The following is a 26,808-nucleotide window of genomic DNA, read 5'->3' as shown; positions in this document are numbered from 1 at the left end:
AGTAAGGTCATTTTAGTTTGTCTACCTGTGTATCAGTCAAACAAAATTGAAAATCATTCCAAACAAGAAACGTACTGTTTTTAGGGACATCACAAAGGAAGGACACAAGCAACAGGCACGAAGAACTAATTTAATATATTGTCACGGCTGTGGAAATTCGCAAACCACCATTCAGGTCCCGTAGGTGAGATAACTCTAAGTACATGTGTAGTTAGCCTCAAACCCGTTGTTTAGAGGGAATTTATGTGATTCATTCGGGCTGCGACACTTTGAGTTAGGCGTTTTTCTGTTCTATCTTTATTTTGAATCAACCGCCATAACCATCAAACCACCACCAAAAACCCTCCACCACCCTCACTTCTCTCCTACGGACATTCCCGCACCACCTGTGAACACTGAGCGGCGGGCTGTCCTGGGCTCGTTCAAGTGATACGCACCGAGTCGCGAGTGCAAATAGCGGCCTTTCCGAGGGAAAATTCGGATCAAGAATGCTACACGCCCACTTCTGATCCGCCCAATTAGCAAGCGCGGGGCAACTTGGCCCCGCCTCCAGGCGCGTCTGTGTGGAATCGAGATATGCAAATTCTAGGATCAGGGGAGATTCACGTCCCTTTTCCTCCGTCTAATCGGCGAGCGTGGCTCCGCCCCCGAGGTGATCCTGATCCGGGAATTTGCATACTGTTTTCTCCTGCCGGCCTATAAAGCGCCGAGCGCAGGGCGAATCGTGGCAGAAAGGCAGAGTCAGTTCTGGCAGAAGCAGAGAGTTTTGGCAGTCAAGTCAGGTTGGAGAGCGGAGTGGAATTGGGAGGCGAAAGCGTCAAGGTGGTTTCTGCAGTCGGCTGAGGAGAATTGTGGGAGGAGGCCAAGGAGCTCGGGTCCGAGGCAGGGAAGATGGCATTCGGCGATGAGGTCGCGGTGGGATCGCTCGTCGCGGGACCCAAGCCAGCCAGCCATTCTCCTCCCCCAGGGCATCAACAATTTCCCCCTTTCCCCCACGCTGAGATAGTGCAAAAAGGGGGCTCCAAGCGCTTCCCCCACTCCAAGCGGTGCCAACGAAACCCGCGAAGGAGCACGAAGTCGGGGCACCGCCGGGCAGCCACATTTGCGGCTCGTCACGAGGACGCGGGTAGCCCCCCCCCCGGTCTCGCGGACCTGGCCGCTCCTGCAGATCCCGCGCAAATATTGGCCTACAGGCCCGTCTGCCCCCTTGCCGATGAGGGTGGCTTCTTTCCTTTGCTTTTGAGTAAATGTGTGTCGGCGCCATCTTTGAAGTAAAACTGTATAAGTGTTGCCGTGTGTTCGCGTATTTGGTCGTAGCTCTGCATTGTTGTTTTTGTTTTAAATTGATATATGTGCATTCTGACTGTTTGACTGTATACGTGTGCTTTTCGTGGGCTGGGTAATAAATGTGCATTATGTTGAATTGTTCCCCGTTTCGCTGCGTCCTTTCCTTCGTTTGAATCTCCATCTTGCTTCATGTAAAGGGTTCGTAGTGAGCTTACTACGCCCGATAATTAATCGGAACCGTCGAGGCCGACGATAACACCGCTCTGTTATCCCGATAGCACGGAACGGACCGCTTAAGCGGTTCGTGTCTGGAGTCGACCTGCGGCGAGGTACGATCACCTGGTTTACCATCCACGTGGGTACTTAGGTAGGTCGAGTTTGGCGAACAACCCTATCCTACGCGGGTGGCCGATTGTCACGATCGTGGTGAGGTCGAAAGGCCCACCCGTGACTGGCTCCGGGCGATAGTTCCCGGAGGATCATGACAGAATTGTCCGTCCGGTGGGCGAGGCGGCCGCCATTCGAGTCGAGCAGCCGATCGCACACCGGCGGGTGCAAATTCGCAACAATATTAAATGTGGTGCAAAAGGCGGTGCATCAACGGCGGTAAACTTCTGGAAAAAGTTTTGTTTTTTTAATACAACCTTTAAAACCTTCATTTCATTTAAAATAAATATTATATTTTAACAATGTAGAACACAAATTGCATTGTTGGAATTTCAAAAACACCCCAGTTTAGTAGTACTCAGCCAAAAGATTATGCCATTTTACGTCAACTCAACCAAATGTGCTGCTCGTGCTCTCATCATTGGAGAATATCGAGAGTCAGACAAAATCGCTCGGAAATATCGCTTGGCAAAGCAAAGCTTGAGTTTAAAAGACGCTTCCCACGTCCTTTTTCTCAAGACTGTGTGGGGTAAGGTGTTCTGTGAACTCTTGGTTTTCTTTGTTATTATTTTTTGCTTTAAGTATTTTAATCCCACCTTGGCTTTTGTGTGCGAATGACGGTGTCATTGTCAGAGAAAACAGGGCAATGTAGATTTTCAAATTGGCTATTTGACCTAAACCTTAGGTACAAAGTTGAGATGATGTGAAATGGCATAATATTTTGTCCAAGTACTGCTAAACTGGGGTTTTTCAAAATTCCAACAATGCAATTTGTGTTCTGTATTCCTCACTCACCGTGCATCACCCTCTCTCCCCAACACCCCCAGGAATACCTTCCCCTCCACTCCCACCTTATGTTTATCTGTGTCCTGTACCATCCACCAAACAGTGTTGACTCCATTTACATCCCGCTCTCTGAAAACATGGACCAACTTCAATCCTGTCATTTCAACTCTCTCTTCCTCATATATAGTGACTTCAATTGTCATCATGCCAGTTGGCTGGGTATGGGTCTCTCTCTCACCTGCCATGGCACTTCAGTAAAAGACTTCTGTGACCTGTTGGGACTGACGCAATCTGTCAACTTCCCGACCCGGATCTCCACCAATGGTACTCCATTTCTTCTGGATATGATTTTGACCAATTTCCCTGAAAATATCTGCTGTTACTCCTCTGCTCCAATTGGTTCATCTGACCATATGCTTGTCAAAGTAGACATCTCTCTGGTTGTTATTAGAGAACCACCTCAGCGCCGTTGAGTCTGGCATTTCACTCGGGCCGACTGGCAGGGACTTCAAGCAGCCATCAAACTTCGAGACTGGTCTCCAATCGCTACTTTCTCCGACATCAACTCGTCCTGAGAATTCTTTCAAAGAAACTTGCTCTCTCTCTCATGCACAGATTTATCCTCCCTCGTCTTCAGTTGTCCTACCCTTCCTCCCGCCCATGGTTCACAGAAGCTCGTGGCGAGGCAGTTGCCCTGAAACAACTTGCCTTCGCCTCATGGAAGGCTAATCCAACTGAAGGTAATCTCAGTTCCTTCCACAAAGGTCAGAACAAGTTTGTGTCTACCCTCAAGAGAGCCAGAAAACAACATCTTTCTAATCTCAAGTATGAACTCTCAAACCTGTTTCCCTCCCCTAAAACCTGATCGCATCTTGTTAAGACTGTCTCTGGAGTATGCTCTCCTTCCATCCCTTCCCTCTCTTCAAATGGCACCACAGCCGGTTCTGCTTGTGAGAAGGCCAAATGCCTCAATTCTGTTTGATTCCAAATTTTGTGTCCCCAACCCCTCACTCTCTGTAACCATCCAAACCCAGTCGAAACCAAATGCTCCAGGACTCCGTCTTTTGCACCTGAGAAGGTGGAGAAGGTTCGCTCAATATTCACCGCTGACTCTGCAACTGGACCAGATGGCATCACCTCACATGTCCAAAAAACCTTCTCTGCTGCTCTTGCACATGCTCCCTCTGCCATTCTCACCATATCATTTGCGCTCAGTCATCTTCCATCTGCTTGGAAATCCACCAACATCACTGCATTACATAAAAAGGTGAAAAAGCTGATCCCCTTCACAACAGACCAATCAGCTTCCTTCCAATCATCAGCAAGGTCATGGAATCCATCATCGCAGTTGACATAAAAGCCTTCCTTTTCTCCAACAACCTTATCTCAGATCATCAACTTGGTTTCATACCAGGTCACTCCACCTTGAACATGCTGCTTCGACTCACCCAACAAAGGATGGAAGCCCTCAATGTAAGACATGAGATCAGGGCCGTCTCTCTGGACACATCTCATGCATTTGATATAGTCTGGCATCATGCCTTACTCTCCAAACTCTCTGCCTATAGCATTCAAGGCCAACTTCACACATGGCTTCCTAACTTCCTCCACTTAACTTTTGTAGCCAACATGTGGCACTCAATGGAATCCCTTCATCTCCTCTTTCTGTCAAGACTGGAGTGCCCCAAAGCAAGGTTCTGGGCCCAGTCCTATTCCTGATCTTCATCAATCATCTCTCTGACTCTGGAAAATCCTCTTTATCCCTTTGCTTATGACTCCACCCTCTGCCGTTTAATCCCTCATCCTTTAGACAGGCAGGTTGCAGACTCATCTCTCTCCTTCGACGTTGGAAAAAAAAAATCACAAGCTAATCAAACAATGAATATGTTTTTCAATCATGACAAATCTCACACTCACTTCAAAAGGACCATCTCTTCCAGCTCTTCCATCTGGGCTGGCTCTTCCATCCATCCAAAAAGTACAGCTCTTCCATCTGGGCTGGCCATCCTGACTCATATTGATGTCATGGAAACCAAGGCCTTCAAGATCATTGTAATCCCTCTATATCAAGCTGGGTCTGTGGGCCTATCACTTCACCATGGCAGACATGTCAGTGGTCTCTCGATCTTCTACCACCTCTTTTCTGGTCTTGTATAGTCTGCTCTTTCCATGCTTTGTCCACTCCCACCCCACCCCCACCCCCCAGATTTCTGCAGGGCTCACATGATCCACCATCAACCCCCTTCTGGTGAAGCTTCTGAAATCCAGGATCACTGCTCACCTCCACTCATTTGTTCCTCTTTTTCCCACCTGTGGAACCATCTTCCACATCCTCTTCAATCTCATTCTTCCCTCCAGGTCTTCAAGACAGCTGTTCACCACGATCTAAGATCGTCCCCAATCCAAACCCATGATCTTTTTTACCCTCATTAACCTCCACCCCAATCCCTCCCCATTCCAAATTACCAGTTTTCCGTCCTGAGAGTTCCCTTCTGTATCCACCCCAAGCATCCACTCATGCCCCGCATTGTTTGTCTGCCTCCCTCTCTCTTGGCCTGTGCATACATGTTGGTAGTACCAAACTAATTAAAGGTAGTCAGCATGGGTTTACCAAAGGTAGTTCCTGTTTAACAAATCTGTTAGAGTTCTATGAAGCAGTGTCTGATTTTGGGTGGATGAGGAAAGGCAGTGGATATACTATATCTACACTTTAAGAAGGCATTTGATAAGGTTCTACATCGGAGGTTGTTAGCCAAAGTGAGGGCTTGTGGTGTGTCTGGCCAGGTAGCTAATTGGATTGCAAACTGGCTTAGTGATGGGAAGCAGAGAGTGGCTGTGAGTGGTAGAATGCAAGTCGTGGGGTACTTCAGGGATCAGTACTCGGAGCATTACAATTCATTATTTACATCAATGATTTGGATAGTGGGGTGAAGAGTAGGCTTTCCAAATTTGTAGATGACACAAAGCTTGGAGGTGAGGTGGAAAGCAGGAGTGGGGGGGGGGGGGTGGTGATCAGATTCAGGAATGAATTGATACTTGCATATATTAAGCAACAGCTTGGCAGATGGAATTTAACCTGAGCAAGTGTAAGGTGTTGGGGATGGGAAAGAACAATGAAAATAGAGATTACAGGATGCAAGGGGTAATTTTGGAGCGTGGCACACAGGAGAAGGATCTGGTGGTGGTAATAGATATAGAAGGTAAGCAGGCAGCACAATGCCAGGCAGCTGGAGGTAAATCAAATAGGGTTTTAGGTTGTATTCGGAGGGGGATCAATTATAAATCAAAAGAGGTGGTGTTGACATTGTACAGGGATTTAGTGAGGCCACATCTAGAATATTGTGTGCAGTTTTGGTCACCACAATTCCGGGAGGACATAGATGCCAAAGAGAGAGTTCAGCGCAGGGCTACTCAATTGATTCCGGGCCGAGCTAGACTCAGCTCTGAGGAGCGGCTGAAGGAGACAGGGCTTTATACACTAGAAAGGAGGCGGTTACGAGGAGATATGATAGAGATGTTTAAGATAATGAAAGGTATAGATAAAATAAGTGCCGATTAATTCTTGAGCAGAATAGACAGTGATAGGACCAGGGGCCATAGCCTGATAGTAAAGAAGAGGAGAGTTGGTTGACAGTAGTAAAGCAGGGGACTTCTATTCAGAGAGTAGTTAATGCATGGAATGGCCTCCCTAGAAAGGTAGTGGCAGCAGAAACAGCAGATAAGTTTAAATTAGAATTAGATAGGTTCCTGGAAGTTATGGAGATAGAGGGGGTGAGGGATGTTGGCAGGACTTTTAGGTTGCTTGAGCATTGATGGTTGATTGTGTGCATGCGTATGGAGTGCTGTTGGAGGGAGTCTCGTCAAGGGTGTTGTGTGTTTTTTTAACCAAGCCCATGCCCCCTCCCCTGGGGTGGGGGGGATAAAAAGCTACAAAAACTTTAAAAAAAAAAATTCAAAAACCCACAAAAACAATATTAGAAAAAAATAATAATAAATTTTGCATTTTCCTCTTTGGGTCTTGTGTTGATAACTTAGTGTGGTGTTGATGTCATGCAGGCATGATGGACTGAATGGCCTCCACCTGTGTCTGATTTCCTTGTATTTATGCAAGGTCAGATCACGAGTACAAAAAAAATAAAAAGTACAAAATATATTTACCCCACCTCCCCCACAACCCTATTATACCCACCTCAGGCTGCTCCTGAAGGACGTGGATGTTTGAGGTGGAATAAAAAAAAAAAAAGAGGAAAAGGTGGGAAAGCAGAAAACACAATAACATGGAAAGTAAAGGGTGAGCTTGGTGAGGGTTACTGAACATTAAGAAAAAAGATCACGAGTACGGATGTAGGATGATCTGAGGAGGTGAACAGCCATCTTGAAGTCCTGCAAGGAAAGCTGAGATTGAATATAGTGAGGAAATTGGTTTGAGAGGCAAGGGAAAAGAACAATAAATGGGTGGAGGCAAGCAGTGATCCTACATTTGGGGAGTTTCATGAGAAGTGGGTTACTGGCAGACAGCATGCAACCTACAGAAACCTGGGTGGGGGGACATGGAAAGGATGGATGGTGCAACTCCAGAAACGAGGTGGTGCAAGACAGAGACCACCAACCTATATGCGACGCAGACTTTTATTCCCTCCTCCTCCTCCTCCTCCTCCTCCTCCTCCTCCTCCTCCCCCTCCTCCTCCTCCTCCTCCTCCTCCTCTTCCTCCTCCACTTAAAAAGACATGCCTATTCCATTACTCCCTATCTACTCCAAAACTTGTTTTCCTTCCGCAATCTCAGTTTTCAACCGCAGGATAGTTTTAGCACCGAAAACAATCCATAAAAGTTTGTGACAGTTGCACTTACCTTGAAAATAGAAATTGGAAGAGCTTTGCATGAGATCATGCGAGAAAGAAAACTACACAAGTTTTCTTTGCAGAGAGAAGAAAGTTTTTGCAGGTCACGCAGATGGTCCCACGTGCTAAACTGGAAGGTCATCTGCCAAGGCACAGACAGTCAGATAACGCAACAATAAGTACAACGAAATATGGTGACGAAACGCAGCCCGTTATCCAGCAATGAGGTGTGTCAGAATAGCATTCCCTGGACAAACAAGACTGCATTTTATCACACTCTTGCCAGTCCGCAAAACATTATTCTGTCATATTCTGGACAAGCAAGATTAAAACAATTATTTGTGAACCAAGCAGAACATTCAGCTTGCCGATTCCTCTCAGACCTGCCACCCTTCCGCTCACGTTTCCCAAGGCCGTGTCAATGATGCATTCTAATATGGCAATCGTGAGCTTTTATTGTCGAGAATGAATTTTTATTTATCTACATTTGAGGTTTGAGTTAAAATCAGCAACAACGGTGTGCATAAAATAATTGAGCTTTATACCAATGGTTAATGTGCCAGCTCCAGAAAATGCTGTTGAATGGGGATAGCCACAAGCAAAGTGTGCTGGACAAGAGTGCAAGGTCAGGCGAACGCAACGATAGTCTTTTACTTTATATTTTAAAGAAAAGGAAAGGAGGACTTTTTAAGGTTGGAAACGTGCCCCATCGATCTCCGATTTTTTTTACAACTCACAAAGTTACCAATGATGGGTCATAATTCAAGACAACCACGAGCACGGACAAACAACCACGAGTCAACAACACTAGTACAGGCTTGCTGGACCTAATAGCTTCCACCTGCATCAAAGTTCCTTGGAAGGGAACTCACATATCTATCATTATTATTAATGCAAACCATCTACAACTGTTGCAAAAAGTAAGGCAAAAAAAAAAAACAATTACATGTTATCTTACTATAATTCACCATCTGTCTGTTCCCAGGTACCACAAAAACTGCTGAACCGATCGCAACCATTTTTCCGATTAATTTTCGGGATGTTGCACCCACTACGAACCCCTTACGTGATGCAAGATGGAGGGTCAATAAAAAGGAAAAGAGACGAAGCAGACCGGGAACAGTTCAACAAGCAATCATTTTATTCACACACACACAGACAAGCACGTATATACAGCCATACAGTCAAAAATGCACATTTTACAGTTAAAACAGTCATGCAACAAAAGCAAATGCAACAAAAGAAACGATGCAGAGCTACAACCGACTGTACACGTACACACGGCAACACTTAAAACAATACTACTTGAGCCAGACTGGCGCCACCCACAGACATTTACACAAAAACCCCAAAGAAAAGAAAGAAAGAAGTCACGACTTCCCTTCTATGGCTGGTGAGTCCCTCTCCCACGACCGCCAGCGTGGTCGCGCCTGGCCCCGACCTCTTTCGCGGCCGGCGAACCCTCTCCGGCACTTGCCGTCCGGATGCGCAGGTCCACCTCACCACCGGCGCTCCCGCGTCTCCCGTCCGTGTCCTCGTGACAGGGCCGCTCGCCAATGCGCGGGCACAGGATCTCTTCCCGAAGACCAACTCTCGACAAAAACCAACCGAAGACCAACCAGACCACCAGCCAAGACGAAGAGGAAGAGGCGGAAGAGGAAGCGCCGCAAGAGGAAGAGGCTCAAGAGGACGCGGCAACAGAGGAAGCGGCTCAAGAGGAAGAGGCTACAGAGGAAGAGGATTAAGAGGAAGAGGATCAAGAGGAAGAGGCTCAAGAGGAAAAGGCTCAAGAGCGCCCCGCCCGTGTCAGTCTTTTATAGCGCGGGGCTCCGCCCTTCGCCCCGCCCCGTTCTCGGCTCCACCTTCCTTCGAGAGGGTTCCCGAAAAGGGCGTTCCCTCACGCTTTCCCTCCACCCCGCCCCGTGCGGGGGCCGGGGGAGTCAGTTTTTGGCTCTGGGCCAGATAATTATTCCCCCAAAATGAGACCCCTCCTTCACATGACCTCTGACCTTTGACCTGCATCGCCCCTCCTCCACTCCAAAGCGCGGGGAAGTCAACCGGAAGAAACAGGAGGCGAAACCTGCGCATCCTCGCAGTTCCCTCCTTGGCGCCTTTGTTTGCCGTTCGGAAGCGGACGTAGTGACGAAGATGTGGTAGCGTAGATGATGGAGGTGGCGTGGTTGCAGTGTGGTTGGCGCTGTGATGGGGATGGCGTGGTTGTTGAGATGCTGTGTGTTTGAAATAAAAGATAGAACAGAAAAATGGCTAACTGGAGGATCGCAGCCCGAATGGATCACATAAATTCCCTCTTGACAACGGATTTGGGCTAACTACACATGTATCTATGAAGATCTCACCTGAGGGCCCTTTATGGTGTAATGCGAATTTCCACAGCCATAACAATATATTGTTGTAGATTCTCGCCCGCCGGCGTGCGAGCGACCGCGTTTAACCAATAGCGGCCGCTTCGCCCACCGAACGGACAGTCGAGTCGCAGCTTTCTGGATCAACGCCGGAATCCCGCTACGGGTGTGTTTTGAGCACACCACAGCCCAGTCAATATTCTACCCGCGGTACAGGGTCAATCGCCGAATTGTCGATATACCTAATTAATCGCGCGGGCAGACTACCGAGACTGTACCTCAACGGGGCCGCTTGGAAACGAGCCGCTTAAGCAGCTCGCTTCGTTTTGGGATAACTGAGCGGGGTATTTATCGCGCAGCCCCGTTGGACCTGATCACTTTATCGGTTATTTAACAACCAACTATATTCCGAGTGCAATATGGCAGTTCAATTAGGGAAAGGACGCAACGAACAGGTGAACATTTAAACAAGCACATTTATTGAATAAGCGGCACATATGCAGTCATGCAGTCATGTAATCAAGCAAGGCAAGACACGCATGCAGTTTCCAATCGACAAAGGCAAAACAAAAGCACGCCTGCAATTATGTGACATGTAAGGGACAAACCACGAGCAATGCTAAAGAGTTACTACCGTCTATCTATTATGTACACACTTAACAGTTCTACTTACGGACATGACGCCACAACGTTCACGCAAAGAAACAAAGGAAAAAAAACCCATCAGAGACAAGGGGGTAGACTGGACCTCTTGGGGTCTTCATAGGCACGGAGCCGTGTAGACCGCAAAGGCTCTGAGAGGCCGGGCTGGTTACCTTCACCCTCGTGGTGACTTGCTAGGGCGACCCTCAACGTCCCCTCTCCAGTGACCCATGGTTAGGCACGGTCCGGCATGCCGCGCGCCTTGGCTCCGCTGCGCTCCGATCTCTCCAGCTCCTCACCGCGGCTCCACACACTGCCCACAACTCCGACACAACACTCTTTCCTCTCCTCCACACACCTCTACAACCTCCAGCAGCCGCTTGACCTTACGTTCAGCGCGCCCTTTTATCTCCACGGCGCCTCGCCCTTCCCTTCCACCCCCCTCTTCCAGCACGCGTGGGAAACTTCCAGAAGAAGGGCGTTTTCCTCGCCGATTCAGGGCCTTTCTTTTGTGTTTTCCATAGCTTCTATCTTTTCCGCACGTGTTGAGAATCCACTCGCAGGGTCCATCGTTGGGGGGGGGGGTGGGGCCGTCGTCCGTTCTCCCCCGATGAATGCCAGGCTTCTTGCAACCGTGTGCCGAGGTGGAAATGCGGTTGTGGTGAAGGTGGTTACGATGAAGGCGGTTGTGGAGAAGGTGTTGGTGGTGGAAGTGGTTGTTGTGAAGCAGTTGATGAGAGCGATGTTGGCGGTGGAGGTGGTTGTTGCGAAGCCGTTGATGAGAGCGATGTTGGCGGTGGAGGTGGTTGTTGTGAAGCAGTTGATCCAAAATAACGATAGCAAAAGAAAAACGGCTAACTGAAGATTCACAGCCCGGTTACACGAATAATTCCCTCAGACATCAGTGGGGAAATCTATCTGAACACAGACTTATCGATATAACTGATCTAAGGACCTATATGGTGCTCTGCGAATTTCCACAGCCGCAACAATGTATGTATGTATGTATGTATGTATGTATGTATGTATGTATGTATGTATATATGTATATATGTATATATGTATATATATGTATATATATATATATATATATGTATATATATGTATATATATATAAATATATAAATATATACATAAATACATACATACATATATATATATATATATATATATATATATATATATATATATATATATATATATATATATATATATATATATATATATATATATATATATATATATATATATATATATATATATATATATATATATATATATACCTGGTGTTGGCGCAGTGGTTAGGGCAGCGGCTTGGGATCCATAAGGTCCTGAGTTCAAGCCCCGTTGGGCCACTGAATTAATACACCAGGGGGTTGACTCAGCCTGTCATCCTTCCGAGGTCGGCGAAATGAGTACCAGAATACTGGACCGGTGTATACCCTGGTTAAAATAGGTGTACCATATCCCTGTGGTAAGAGGCGACCAGGGTTGCGTCAGGAAGGGCATCCAGCGTAAAACATGTGCCAAATCACTATGCGGATCATACGGATGATCCGCTGTGGCGACCCCTAACGGGACCAGCCGAAAGAAGAAGATATATACACACACACACACACACACACACACACACACATATATATATATATATATATATATATATATATATATATATATATATATATATATATATATATATATATATATATATATATATTGTAAAGGATTCAGCGGTGGCGGGATTCGGAGTGACGTCAATCACTGTCTGTAACCAGTTTGGGTTTTCGCACCCTACTCTCGATAGCCAAATATTACAGATTCGGCACCACCCTAACCACCTTCGTCTCCGGGGTTATAACGCTGGCTGGTTCAGCACAGGCCGAGAGTCACGCGCCTCGAATCGCGATACCAACGTACCCCTGGACCTTACCAGTTGGGGAAATAAGACCCCTGTTACAGACTGGTTTTGTCAGATACCGAGCGAATTCTGCCAGTCTGTAACCATTTTGGTTTTTTATATCCAAATTGAGCAGATCGTTCCTAGGCACGGCACGAATTAATTCAAGGCGGCAACTTCATATGAATCAGCCAGATTTATTGGGGACACATCGGGGAAACACAACACAAGCAAAGCATTCATGACAATGTTATAATTAATCGATAACCCGTTCTTAACTCGGGAGCTACAGATTATGGGTTTCAAAGGGGACCCTAACGAGATAAACCTTAAAAAACATGCAGACAAGACACAGAGTACTTAGTGATGTTTCATGGACGAGAGGAAAGTGTCAAAAGCACGAATGTGGCTCGTGACAAGCCGATGTCCACGGATTTGAGCACCCAAGCTCGAGCATGCCGCGTGGCAAGATGGCGGCATCGTACTCTTTGTTCTCAAGGCACCGCTTGCGCACGCCTTCCTCAGCGCGTTCTGACCCCGCGTAATGTCGACGGCACAAGACCGTCAGGTCGATGGTGGGTTTCAGCTGGTTTCTCACAAAGTCCAGTATACAAGTCCAGGCCTGGCCTGTTCACCAGACCAGGCCAAATCGAGGTGTTGGGCTCCGCAGGCTGGGTCCATGGGATTCCAAGACGTCGTCGAGCCGTGAGGTGAGTAGGGACAGTCAGAGGCTCCGTCACTGGACTTCGGATGAACCTGTCAATGTCCTCCTCATAAAGGTCGATCGCCGACTCCCACGAGTCGTTTCTCCTGCCTCTTCCCACGAAGCAGATAGCAGACAAACACAACCGTCCCTTACACAGCAGATCACGACTCCCACTAGTCGTTTCTCATCCAGCCGAGGGCAGACAGACCTCATGCAGTCCTTTCCCTGCCTTTCTTTCGGCTCGCTCCTCACGAAAAACCCATCGCGCCACCTCGGCGCTCAGTTTCACCACCGCCTTCCCAAAGCTCGCCCGCCTCAAAACCGACTGGCTCCTCCCATCAGTTTCACTTCCTTCTCAAGGCCACTCCCCTTCTCAGCGCTGGGCGGGGGACTATTGTCCAGAGAGAGGAAGGAAGAAGAAGAACCTCTCGGTCCACCACCACTGTACGAACAATAAACAGCCTTTTATACCTCCTGACATACATGTAACGTCCAATTACCGAACAACCTGGCTAAACATGCATTTAATGGGGGATCTGGGCTAATCCTATATTTAGTAACACACTAAGGGCCATTTCCACAACAATATATACACACACACACACACACACACACACACACACACACACACACACACACACACACACACACACACACACACACACACACACACACACACACACACACACCTATCGAAACGTGTGGAGTGTGCCGAGCACTCCGCCGATCCCCATTGAACACAGTCCCACACCAAAGCGTCACCTACAACAGAGGCCTTGGCCTGGTGACCCTGTCAAACAGACAAAGATTATATGATCAGCATCAGTTACACAGCAAACGCAGCCAGCGATCTGGATTTTGGGCTTATTTGCCCTCATCAGGATGGCATACCGATAAAGATCGAACCAATGATGACCACATTTGTCGTTTATACATCAGACACATCTTGACTGTTATGGTGAGCATCGCCAATGTGGTCATCAGTTAGATATTTATCGGTATGCCATGCTGATGAGGGAAAATAAGGCCGAAATCCAGATCGCTTGCTGTGTTTGATGTCTTAGAACTGATGTTGACCATGATATCTTTGTCTCTTTCACAGGGTCAGTGGGCCAAAGCCTCTGTGTTGGAAGTGACGCTTTAGTGTAGGACTGTGTCCAATGGGGATCAGCGGAGTGGTCGTCACACTCCACATCTTTATATGTATATGTATGTAAGTATATATATATATATATATATATATATATATATATATATATATATATATATATATATATATATATATATATATATATATATATATATATATATATATATATATATATTGTTACGGTTTTGGAAATTCACAGAGTACCATATAGGTCCTTAGATCAGTTATATCGATAAGTCTGTGTTCAGATAGATTTCCCCACCGATGTTTAACGGGCAATTTTTCGTGTGCAGGGCTGTGATCTTTGAGGTCACCATTTTTCTTTTACCATCTTTATTTTGGACCAACCGCTTCACAACAACCACCTCCACCACCAACATCGCTCTCATCAACCATCTCCACAATGACCACCACGACATCCCCTCACAACCTACGCAACAAAGAACAGCAACGCCTCACCATCATCTCCATTGCGCCAGCGACTGCAAATTCCCCACGAACAACATCTCTGCCACCAGACACGGGGACTCCTTCGTTGGCACCAGGGTCGATGATTTCACCCACGTCCGCTCTCTCCGAGCTTCGCATCGAAATTGGATCAAAAGATCGAAAGGGGCGGAGCCAGCAGGGGGTCAGAGGTGAGAGATCGGAGATCAAGACCTCGCCTCACGGACCCAATATAAGGGCGTGCAGAGACGCAAAGCGCGCAGTTGTGAAGAGTTGTGTGGAGCCGCGTTGGGAGCTGGATCAGTCTGGAGTCTGCAGTCGGTGAGGAGCTGGAGAGAGCGGAGGAGACGGGAGCCTGGAGCGCAGCCTGCCGTGCCGTGCCGAACTGTGGGTCGCTGGGGAGAGGCCGGAGAGGAGTCACCAACCAGCAGCAAAACAGTCCGAGGTGATCGGGCCCCGGGACTGTCCAAACGACACGGAGGAACGGACGGGTTCTGAAGAGAGCATCAACTCTGAGAGAGCAAAGGCCCGTTCGTTCCTCTGAGGCGTTGTCGACTCAGCCCGATCGACCGGGCCGCATGACGAGGCCTGGGCCGCGCCGCGGTCACACCAGCTGCCGTGTGGACGGGACGCCGAGGAGCACCCAGCGAGTTGCCACGAAGGCGGTAGGTAACCAGCGCGGCCACTCGGAGCTCCTTCGGTCTCCCAAGCTCTGAGAAACATTAAAGGCTTACGAGCCCGGGCCTTTTCTTTTCTGGGGTTTTGCATGAACGTTGTGGCGCCATGTCTTTAAGTAGAACTGTTAAGTGCATGTGTGTAAATAAATAATCATAGACGGTTGTAGTTCTTTTTGTTACTCGTGTCCTGTCCTTTACCCCCATTGCATACATGACTGCATGATTGTATACGTGCATTGGTTGCATACATGACTACATGACTGCATGACTGCTTACGTGTGTAATAAATGTCCTTGTGTAAATGTTCACCTGCTCGTTGCATCCTCTTCCATTAATTGAACTGCCATTATTGAGTTCGGAATATTAACTGGCTTTTTAATAGCCGATAAGATAATCAAGTCCGACGGGGCCTCGCGATAATACACCGCTCGGCAAATCGCAAACGGAACAAGCTGCTTAAGAACGGCTCGTTTTCGTGCAGGCTCCGTCGAGGTGTAAATTCCCGGCATTTCTGTCTGCGCGCATACTTAGGTAAATTGACAATTTGGCGATCGGACCCTGTCACGCGTGGACAGAAGAGTTGGCTAATTTACGGTGTGATTAAAAACACACCCGTAGCTGGATTTCGGCGTTGCCCCGAAAGCTGCGACTAGGTTTGTCCGTTCGGTGGGCGAGAGCAGCCGCCATTGGCTAGAAGCGCTCGCCCGCACGCCGAGCGGGTGGTAACCACAACAATATATATATATATATATATATATATATATATATATATATATATAAATATATATATATATATATATATATATATATATATATATATATATATATATATATATATATATATATATATATATTGTTGTGGTTACCAAATTCGCAAACCACCATTCAGGTCCCTTAGGTGAGGTATCTCGGTAAGTGCATGTGTAGTTAGGCCCAAACCCGTTGTCTCGTGGGAATACATGTCATTTATGCGTGCTGCGACTCTTCAGGATAGCCGTTTTTCTTTTACTATCTTTATTTTGGACCAACCGCCATGATCACAACCACAACATCAACCACCAACCACAACGCCGCTTCACCACAACCGCCACGACCTTCCCGTCACACCTCGCAACCGTAGCATTGCCACCGTTCTTGCCCCGCTGTGGGTACCGGTGTTGGACTCATGCAGAACGCGCGTCGAAAAAACGTGTACAAAATCACGAATTTTGTGCTTCAAAAACGGATCAAAAACGACACACGCCCACTTTTTGCCGTCCAATCGGTGAGCGAGGGGCGAATTGGCCCCGCCCCCAGGGCGATCGATATATGCAAATTTGTGGATCAAAAAGCCTTCACGCCCACTTTTTCTCGGGCCAATGGGGAGCGAGGTGAAAGGTCAAAGGGAGGGGGTCAAAGGCGAAGTTACGGGGGGATAAAAGGACGGTGTTCGTCAGTCAGAAAAAGGAGAACGAGAAAAGGAGAACGAGAACGAGAAGGAGTCGGAACGGAGGGGACGAGTGTGGAAGTCTGGAGCCCGAAGCCTGCAGTGGCTGGAGAAACTGAAGAGAGTCGGACGAGGGGGTGCTCGCGTCGGTGCCGGGAGCTGCACGCCCGAGGGAGACCGGCAGCGCGACCTGGCCGAGGTGGAGACGCACACCAGGGATAATAAAGATCCTCTATACCCCGAGCATCAGCAACCCCCTCCTGTTTCCCCCCGCGCTGAGATAGTGCGACCAAGGGGGCCCCCGTTCCCACCCCCTACCAGACACCGTCCACGAGGCCCGCGGGTTGCGGGGCCATCGCCGCTCCGCGTCTCATCACCAGACGGGTAGGCCCGACCCGGTCTCGGCTTCAGGCCCGCCTCATTCTTGAGGGTATTTCTTTTCCTTGGTTTTGGGTATGTGTTGTCGGCGCCGTCTGTGAAGTAGAATTGTATAAGTGTTGCCGTGTGCTCGGTAGTCGGTATTAGCTCTGCACTGTGTTTTCACTTTTATGTTTGCTTTTTGTGTAAATGGAATTGTGTTTTCTTTTTTGTGTGCATTTGGTGGAATTGTATTTGTGTGCTTCCCGTGTGCCGCGAATAAATGTGCTTTATTGTTGAACTGTTTCCCGCTTCGCTTCGTCATTTCTTTCTTTGAATCCTCATCTTGCTTCACGTAAAGGGTTGGTAGTGGGCTGAATACGCCCGATAATTAATCGAACCGTCGAGGTCGACGATAACACCGCTCGGTTATTCTGATAGTACGGAACGGGTCGCTTAAGTGGCCCGTGTCCGAAGTCGACCTGCGGCGAGGTGCGATCGCCCGGTCTACCCTCCGCGTGGGTACTTAGGTAGGTCGAATTTGGCGAGCAACCCTATCCCACGCGGAGGCTGATTGGCTCGATCGCGGTGAGACCGAAAGGTCCACCCGTGACTGGTTCCCGGCGTTAGTCCGAGAGGGTCACGACTGGATTGTCCGTCCGGTGGGCGACGTGCCGCGATTCGAGTTACGTGGCCGTTCGCACGCCGGCGGGCGCGAATCCGCAACACTGGTGTCAGGAGTGGGATATAAACTCATCGCCCTCCTCGCGGCACTGGTATCGGAGAACAGGAAAACGGGCTGTCCTGTCTCCAATTAAATTCACGGGAATCGGTCCAGGGGTGAGAGAAGCGACCCCCGATTCCCTCCAAATTACGAGCGAGCTAAATTAACCCTTCACGAGAAGCAAGATGGCGTCTCAAGGCGAGCGGGAGCCGGGGGTATTAGAAATGTATATGTGTAATAATGTAGAGTCCATGGCCCAGGATGGAATCCCCGAGCAGGAAATGTTGATTGTGCGGGAACACGGACTCGCCCAACTGAACCCAGGGCCCGAGGTGGGTGCGGCAGCGGCCGCGGTGTATGACACCTCCCCCCCCCTCTCCACCAAGACCCTTCCCCAACCCCTGCCGAAACGGCTCACTTGAGTGCATCCGACATGGCCCAGCTATTCACCATGCTGGCACAAATGAATGCGGCAATGACAAATGAAATAAAAAACGAAATGAAAGACATGAACAAACAAATAAACGAAAAGATGGATACATTCACAAACGAAATAAAACGCATGAAAACTAAAATGGAAACAAACATGAAGGAAGAAACGAGAAAGCTACGGGGTGAGACGCAGAACATGGGCCGATGCCTGCAGGCGGGCATGAAGGCCGTGAGCAGGGAACTTAAAATGGCGACTCCACGTGTCGGAACAAACGAGCTGGAAGGGGTGCAACGGCTGACAGGCCCGCGGTGGAGGCGGGTAAGGAAAAAGTAATTCGGGAGACAAGAGACGAGGTGAAAGTAATTGCGAGGGAGAGAAAAGAACAATTAATACGGAAAGCAAGGATGAGGTACGCGGAGATCGTGAAAGAGCAAGGAGTGAAAAACAGGGAAGGACGGGAGCGACTTAAAGAGAAAGCAAGGTTGACCTACATAAAGATAAGGGAAAGACGCCAGAAAGAAGCAGAGACCAATAAACACGATGAAGACGGGGTAAGTGACGCGCACACACACACACGGAGGTAGTGGAGGACAATGGGGGTGAGCTCGCGGAGCGTGTGGGGACCCGGTGCGAGCAGCTGGATGACCTCCTCCAGGAACAAGGGGAGGGAGTATGCCCCCTTGAGGCGAGTCACGACCAGGTGAGTTCGGTCGTGCTTTGCGAGGTTGAGGGAACGGGTGCTGTGAACGAGTGCACGGAGAGCTTGGGGGGTATAGAGGCCCCGGAGACCCTTGTGGGGACACGAATCCCCAGTGTGGTTGTCCCTGTGTGTGTGGTGCAAGGTGTGAGTGCGTCCCCGTGTGTGGAAGCGACCCCGTGTGTGAGTGGTGTGGTGGCGATGGTGCCGGAGTACGTGCTTCCCAGCACGCCGTGTGTGGATGAAACGGCCAGTATGAGTGAGGCACCGTGTGTGAGTGAGGCACGGTGTGTGGATGAGGCACCGTGTGTGGAAGAGGCCGTGTGTGTGAGTGAAACGGCCAGTATGAGTGAGGCACCGCGGTTGAGTGCCCCCGCGTGTGTGAGTGAGGCACGGTGTATGAGTGAGGCACGAGTGAGTGGAAGGCCGCGAGTGAATGGAGCACCATGCGTGAGTGAACGGCCGAGTGCAAGGGAGACCGTGTGTGTGAGAGAGCGGTATGTGAGGGAGATGTCGGTTGGCATGCGGGAGCACGCAGCCGCGTCTCCCCGTGTGAATGTGATGGTGTGGACTGTGTGCGTCGTAACACGCAGGTATGCGTGTGTGGAATGGCGACGACGACGACATGTAAGGAAAGAAAGCCGGGTAGCGGCTGTAGCTGTTTCGCGGACCGTGCCGGGTTCGCCCAGCAGTGAGCACGCGGTCCGTGCTGTGCAACGCACGAGACCACCACGTGCTCGCTTGCGAGAGTGAAGTCCCGGTCCGGAAACGCACGCGGTGGATTTGCCGATCCCGCGGACGGACAAAGTTTAGGCAGGTAAATGGATTTGGACCGGACGGGTTCTCCACGCGATCGTGTGTGTTCAGCTCCAACGGGCAGAGCACATGTGTTCGCGTGGGAAACCCCTCGAGACGTGGGGCTTGTGTTTTTTTTTTGCGCACGGTGACGTCATGGCTGCACGTGTGGTTGGAATCCGGCAGGAGGGGTATCTCTGCCGGATGGTCCCGTCCAAGGAGGGACGAGGAACACGTGCAGCTGCATGACGTCACGGGCAGGTGTAAAGTGCGCGAGCTCTGAGTTGCCGCGCAGGTGCTGCGCATGGAAAAAAAAAAAAAAAAAAGCAAGCCTCACTTTCGGGTGTACAGGATTCCTGGGCAAGGGGTGGAAGACCCCCTTACCTGGGCACAGGATGGAAACTAGTTAGGGGGAAGGGTTAGCTTAGCTAGACCGACTTCATGGGGCAGGGGTAAGTCCTCATGGAGTCCGTGGAATGGATTAGTTAGAGGGATTTAGTGAGCTTTAGGTTGGGAAATAAAATGAGTTAGGAGACAGAGACAGACTGTGAATGTGTAGAGTTGACGTAGTTTAGCTACGTAGTGTTAAAAGGAACGTGCTACTAGTTTAAGGGACGACGTGGGAGCACGAGTTAGTTAGGGGATGTAGTTAGAAGGATGGCAGAGTTCAGCGGTGTGTGTGTTGAAGAGTTGGTGAGTTGTGAGGTGAGTACATGGTGAGTGAGTGAGACCAGCGGGTCTGTGTGTGTGGAGTGAATGGGGAATGCATGGTGCGATGAGTGATTGGGGGGAGGAGTGACTCCCGCCCAAGGGACCCCCGGGGTCAGTGTAGAGTGAGTTAGCTGGGTTAGTCAAATTAAGAAAAATGGAGGTCGTTTTGCTGTTGGTGGGAAAGTAGGCTCGAGACCCATTTGGAGGGGTGCAGGAGCCCTGTTGACGGGCTTGGGAGCGTGGCTGCGAAAGGTGAGTATCGCTGAGTGGGTACCCCGGGCACCAGGCTAGTCGGCCGCGGTAGGCCATGGGCCCATGGGGGGCCGGGATAGCGTAGTGGGCACGGGTGCGCCTGCTTGGTGCGGGGGCCCGGGGCGCCATTAGCCGCGTGGGCAGTGTTGTGGGCACGGGTGACCCTCGGAAAGGGGCCCGGGAGGCCGGCCTGCCACGTGTGCGTTTCAGGGGAGGTGCCATGTGGGCACTCCCGGTGTTAGGGAGCTGGTAGGCTCGGAGGCAGTGTAGTGCCCGGGGGTGCCATAGCGGGAGATTCGGCAGAGGGTCGTGCCTGCCAAAGGGAGCCACGTGTCCCAGCCAGGAGACCGTGTGAGGGCACGGAGAGAAAATTGGGGGGCAAGGCCCGAAATTGTAAGGACACCAACACAGGCGACGGGAATCTGGGTTGTTCGAACCAATAGTTTAAGCGAGAGGCGCTTGTTGAAAGCCCCGGGGTAGTTTAACAGTTAAATGGTTAGGGTAGATTAGGAGATGTACCCCTCCGCACCATCCATCCCCTCGCTGTCGTTGTGGGTCGCTGGACCCACTTGGTGTTAAGATCGCCGAACTCTGGGGAGGCCATTCTGAGGCTTCGTTGGGCCTCGACACAGGACGCTAGCTCTCCCTTGTTCCCCTCCGGGAAGGGAACGTAGGGGTTGGGAGTAGGCTAGGTGACAGGATAGGTTAGCCGAACAAGGACGATAAAGGGGGTTAGGGGACGATTTATAGTGGGGAAGTAAGAATAAAAACAACAAAAAAAATAAGTTGGGGCTAAATTGGGGTTTGACAAATTAAGGGAGTGGGTATGTACAGTGACAGGCAAAGGCGATAGGTTGGGAGGGAGACAGGTAGGTAGGTCCGAGCCCGCCTTCCAAGTGGCCAGCACCACCGCACTCCCTCCACCAACCTCCACTGAACGGCAAAGGCTGGCCAGCTTCATCTGCAGCTGCTGTGCTGCAAGGCCTGTGCCGGCTGGATCGTCTGCCGGCTGGCTGTTTTTCTGCAAGGCCTGTGCCGGCCAGTTCATCTGCTGTCTGTTTTGCTTCAAGGCCTGTGCCGGCCACTTCGTCTGCAGCTGCTGTACTTCAAGGCCTGTGCCGGCCAGTTCATCTGCCGGCTGTGTTTGCCTGCAACGGCCTTCTTCTGCGGGCTGTGTTTGCCTGCCACCTTTGCCATGCCATGCCCACTGCCCATGTTCACCAGCCCCGTTCAATTTTTGCTTTACCCCCCCCCCCTGTTCATTTCCATGTGCGCCAGGATCCGTAGGGCAACAGTTTGCAGGCTGCGAGAACTGCCCCGTTGGCAGCTACAACGCGGGCCTGCAGTGGCGGCCCGTGCACCGTGTTTGTGTCCATCCATCCATTCGTTGTGCTCATTGCGTGTGCCACTTGAGCTGGCACGGAGACTACGTTTGTGCGGCCCATGCACCGTTGTGGTTCACTGCATTCAGTTCAAACCGTGCATCCATCCATTCGTTGTGTTCATTGCGTGTGCCACTTGAGCTGGCACGGAGACTGCGTTTGTGCAGCCCATGCACCGTTGTGGTTCACTGCGTTCAGTTCAAAAGGGAAGGCCTTGGACTGCGTGTGAGCAGCCAGCCACGTTCCCTGTCACCTGCATTGTTTGAGCCAGAGACTGCATGTGGGCAGCCTGGCTCCCTGCTAACTGCTTTTCTTTTGCAGAGCTCAATGATCCTGGGCCATGGTTTAGTGTAAAATTTGTAAGTTAAGGTTAAGATGTACTGTAAATATGAGTGCGCCCCCCGGCATGTCTGTCTCGCGCCGGCAATTTTATTTAAGTCGTCCGTGTGAGTGAGTTTGTTTAGATAGTTACGCAGCCCTCAGGTTATTTATTTTGGGGACACGAATACCATGAATGTCGCACTCAGGGATCCGTAGGTAAAATGTACTAGGGGAAAACTACACATGATGGCACACGAAAATTTGACGACTCGGGACGAGTCTGTAAAAAGGGGAGGGGGTAGTGTTGTGGTTACCAAATTCGCAAACCACCATTCAGGTCCCTTAGGTGAGGTATCTCGGTAAGTGCATGTGTAGTTAGGCCCAAACCCGTTGTCTAGTGGGAATACATGTCATTTATGCGTGCTGCGACTCTTCAGGATAGCCGTTTTTCTTTTACTATCTTTATTTTGGACCAACCGCCATGATCACAACCACAACATCAACCACCAACCACAACGCCGCTTCACCACAACCGCCACGACCTTCCCGTCACACCTCGCAACCGTAGCATCGCCACCGTTCTTGCCCCGCTGTGGGTACCGGTGTTGGACTCATGCAGAACGCGCGTCGAAAAAACGTGTACAAAATCACGGATTTTGTGCTTCAAAAACGGATCAAAAACGACACACGCCCACTTTTTGCCGTCCAATCGGTGAGCGAGGGGCGAACTGGCCCCGCCCCCAGGGCGATCGATATATGCAAATTTGTGGATCAAAAAGCCTTCACGCCCACTTTTTCTCGGGCCAATGGGGAGCGAGGTGAAAGGTCAAAGGGAGGGGGTCAAAGGCGAAGTTACGGGGGGATAAAAGGACGGTGTTCGTCAGTCAGAAAAAGGAGAACGAGAAAAGGAGAACGAGAACGAGAAGGAGTCGGAACGGAGGGGACGAGTGTGGAAGTCTGGAGCCCGAAGCCTGCAGTGGCTGGAGAAGCTGAAGAGAGTCGGACGAGGGGGTGCTCGCGTCGGTGCCGGGAGCTGCACGCCCGAGGGAGACCGGCAGCGCGACCTGGCCGAGGTGGAGACGCACACCAGGGATAATAAAGATCCTCTATACCCCGAGCATCAGCAACCCCCTCCTGTTTCCCCCCGCGCTCAGATAGTGCGACCAAGGGGGCCCCCGTTCCCACCCCCTACCAGACACCGTCCACGAGGCCCGCGGGTTGCGGGGCCATCGCCGCTCCGCGTCTCATCACCAGACGGGTAGGCCCGACCCGGTCTCGGCCTCAGGCCCGCCTCATTCTTGAGGGTATTTCTTTTCCTTGGTTTTGGGTATGTGTTGTCGGCGCCGTCTGTGAAGTAGAATTGTATAAGTGTTGCCGTGTGCTCGGTAGTCGGTATTAGCTCTGCACTGTGTTTTCACTTTTATGTTTGCTTTTTGTGTAAATGGAATTGTGTTTTCTTTTTTTTGTGTGCATTTGGTGGAATTGAATTTGTGTGCTTCCCGTGTGCCGCGAATAAATGTGCTTTATTGTTGAACTGTTTCCCGCTTCGCTTCGTCATTTCTTTCTTTGAATCCTCATCTTGCTTCACGTAAAGGGTTGGTAGTGGGCTGAATACGCCCGATAATTAATCGAACCGTCGAGGTCGACGATAACACCGCTCGGTTATTCTGATAGTACGGAACGGGTCGCTTAAGTGGCCCGTGTCCGAAGTCGACCTGCGGCGAGGTGCGATCGCCCGGTCTACCCTCCGCGTGGGTACTTAGGTAGGTCGAATTTGGCGAGCAACCCTATCCCACCCGGGGGCTGATTGGCTCGATCGCGGTGAGACCGAAAGGTCCACCCGTGACTGGTTCCCGGCGTTAGTCCGAGAGGGTCACGACTGGATTGTCCGTCCGGTGGGCGACGTGCCGCGATTCGAGTTACGTGGCCGTTCGCACGCCGGCGGGCGCGAATCCGCAACAATATATATATATATATATATATATATATATATATATATATATATATATATATATATATATATATATATATATATATATATATATATATATATATATATATATATATATATATATATATATATATATATATATATATATATACTCGCGATACCCGTGCACATGCACGGGATAGCAGTACAACATAGCTGGTAGCAGACGACAGACCGTACACGGGGAATGACAAAAATACGCATTGTGCAAAATGCAAGTGGTACTATGGAACGCCAAGACTTCCCAAACATTGTCGGCATGTCCGCTAAGTGCCACAGCAATTTCATAGGGATTGTGTGACGGCGAGCCGAGTTTTTAGTGTGCAAGCTGGGTATTGTGTATATATATATATATATATATATATATATATATATATATATATATATATATATATATATATATATATATATATATATATATATATATATATCCCTCAATGCTGAAGTTCCAGAAGGTAGCATCTTCAGACCTATGTGGCTGGCAGAATAACCTAGAGGTACACACACTCACATTTGAGCTGTCTAGCCTGGGTTCAAATCTGCAGCCGCTTGTTTTACAGGCAGGGTTATTCATCAATGTGTGTCTCGTCCTTCAGATGGACTATAAACTGGTCGGCCCACCTGCTACCATTAATTGATGGACATTAAAGATTTTATGGTAGCTCGCCCACTTCGTGACAGACATCGCAGGCACCCTGACAAATTACAAATTTCTGCCCTAACCTATCGTGGTGATTGCATCAGTGGTATATCCACACTATCTGAAAAATTATGCGACCTGCAGCCAGGTGCTGCATTTCCCTACTTAGGAGGACCTACATTTTTCTGGATTTATATCAATGACCGACCCGATGCTTTTGAAAAGAAATTTCACTATTTTGCTAATGACTCCACCCTGTGTTGAACAATAAATCACTCATGAAATGCCGGCCACCACGGGATCCCTTTTATCAGACCTTGGAAAAATAATCTGCGGGTAAACAACTTGGAACATAACAGTCAATGCCAGCAAGTTAAATGCTCTCACAATGTGTCCCATAAGGATCGGCAATCAAACTTTCAAACCCACTTCTCTGGAAATCCACTGGAGGAAATCCATCCATCCATTCATTGGGACCGTACTCTGTGTTGAGCGTTGGTGCTGCCGAAGCAGTCTCCTTGGCTATTGGGCACAATCCTGGATGGGTCGCCACTCCGACACAGTATACCAGCAAGCTGGCCCTCATTTTGCCGACCTCGGAAGGATAACAGGCAGTCAGCCCCACCTGGTATTAATTCAACAACCGAGTGGGATTGAAACTCAGGAGTCTAGGATCCAAAGCCCACCACCCGAACCTCAAGCCAACACCAGGCATACTGGAGGAAATGTGTTCCCTAGAACTCATTGGTCTTATAATGTCAAATTTTCATGAGAGAATCATATCACCAAGCTGGCATCAAATGCTAGCTTCCATCTGCAGGCATTCACTATAAAGAAAAGGCATTCCTGAGGTACAAAGAGCTCATCACAATGTACAATGCTTTTACGCAGAGCTCCATGGAGTATGGCTCCCCACTCTGGACGGATGCTCTTGCTTCCAAATTGCTTCTCTTGAGGCAGTCTGAATACAAGGCCTTCCACAACATTAAAGTCTCAAGACGGGAAGCGGATTCCCAGGAACTGACATTCTCCCACCAATGGAAAGTTTCTGGGGGTCTCTATTGTATACAAGTTTAGATTTTGCCTTGCTCCTCCTGCCCTCTCCAAGCCACAAGGGTTCAAGAAACCCTCCACAAGTCCAGGCTGGTTGCCCCGCTGCATCAATTTGTCGGATGTCCCCTTATTTTCCTGATTGTGAAATCCTCTCCAGTTGCATTCGTCTCGTCGTCCTCAACTCAGTTTATTTAAATACACTGCCCATCACCATGTCGTGTGCTCACCCATACTCATGCAAGATACATTCGACACACACTGATTATTTTCCATGATTTTCTTCTCCATGTCATTGTTACTCATTATTGTGTTGTTCCTCCTTTCCACCTTGTGTATGCCCATCCCCTCATACTTTGTGATAGTCTGTAAACCTGCTGCCCCTTGTCGCTGAGCTGTATTTTAAAAAGAAAAAAAAATAATGAGAGAGGATGCCCCATCAGCAACTCGCTTTTGAGATCAGCTTTGCTGCACGATTTTTCCTGCAGTCATCAAGCAGGTTGATGGTGAAGCTTTACAGGTTCGAGACTGAACCTCGGAAATAGATTAGTGGGTTCAATTGACAATCTTTCTGAAGCGATGGATTTAGACCAAGATTTGTCAGGATTGAAAGGCATTCCAAAAATGTCAGATCATCATGATCTCATCAATTCCAGATCTGCAGGGAGTGATGCAGCTGTTTCTGCTCATCAGTGAGAAGCGTTACTGTAAAACACAATGTGGAGTCATCTGTAAAAAGGAAGAAAGGGTTTTCAAAGCATCAGAGATATTATTTATGCAGATGTGAAGCAAGAATACATCCAAGATTGCTTAAACACACTCCAGTCTCCACGAGGAAAGGGAAGTG

General features: G+C 49.3%; 1 protein-coding gene across 1 annotated transcript in view; it reads right to left on the bottom strand.

Moving 5' to 3' along the window:
• Window positions 1–26,808, bottom strand: part of NOM1 (nucleolar protein with MIF4G domain 1) — a 59,404-nt gene that overhangs the window by 4,355 nt on the left and 28,241 nt on the right. Inside the window, exon 9 of the mRNA XM_085863798.1 lies at window positions 7,312–7,443. Within this exon, the coding sequence (XP_085719924.1) occupies window positions 7,312–7,443 (132 nt within the window). The remainder of the gene's footprint in view (window positions 1–7,311; window positions 7,444–26,808) is intronic.

Source organism: Eptatretus burgeri, chromosome 2, assembly GCF_056783735.1.
Source record: "Eptatretus burgeri isolate ZD-2024b chromosome 2, Ebu_testis_v1, whole genome shotgun sequence".
Taxonomy (NCBI): domain Eukaryota; kingdom Metazoa; phylum Chordata; class Myxini; order Myxiniformes; family Myxinidae; genus Eptatretus; species Eptatretus burgeri.
The sequence above is the reverse complement of the archived record's forward strand: the minus strand, read 5'-3'. Positions and strand labels throughout refer to the sequence as shown.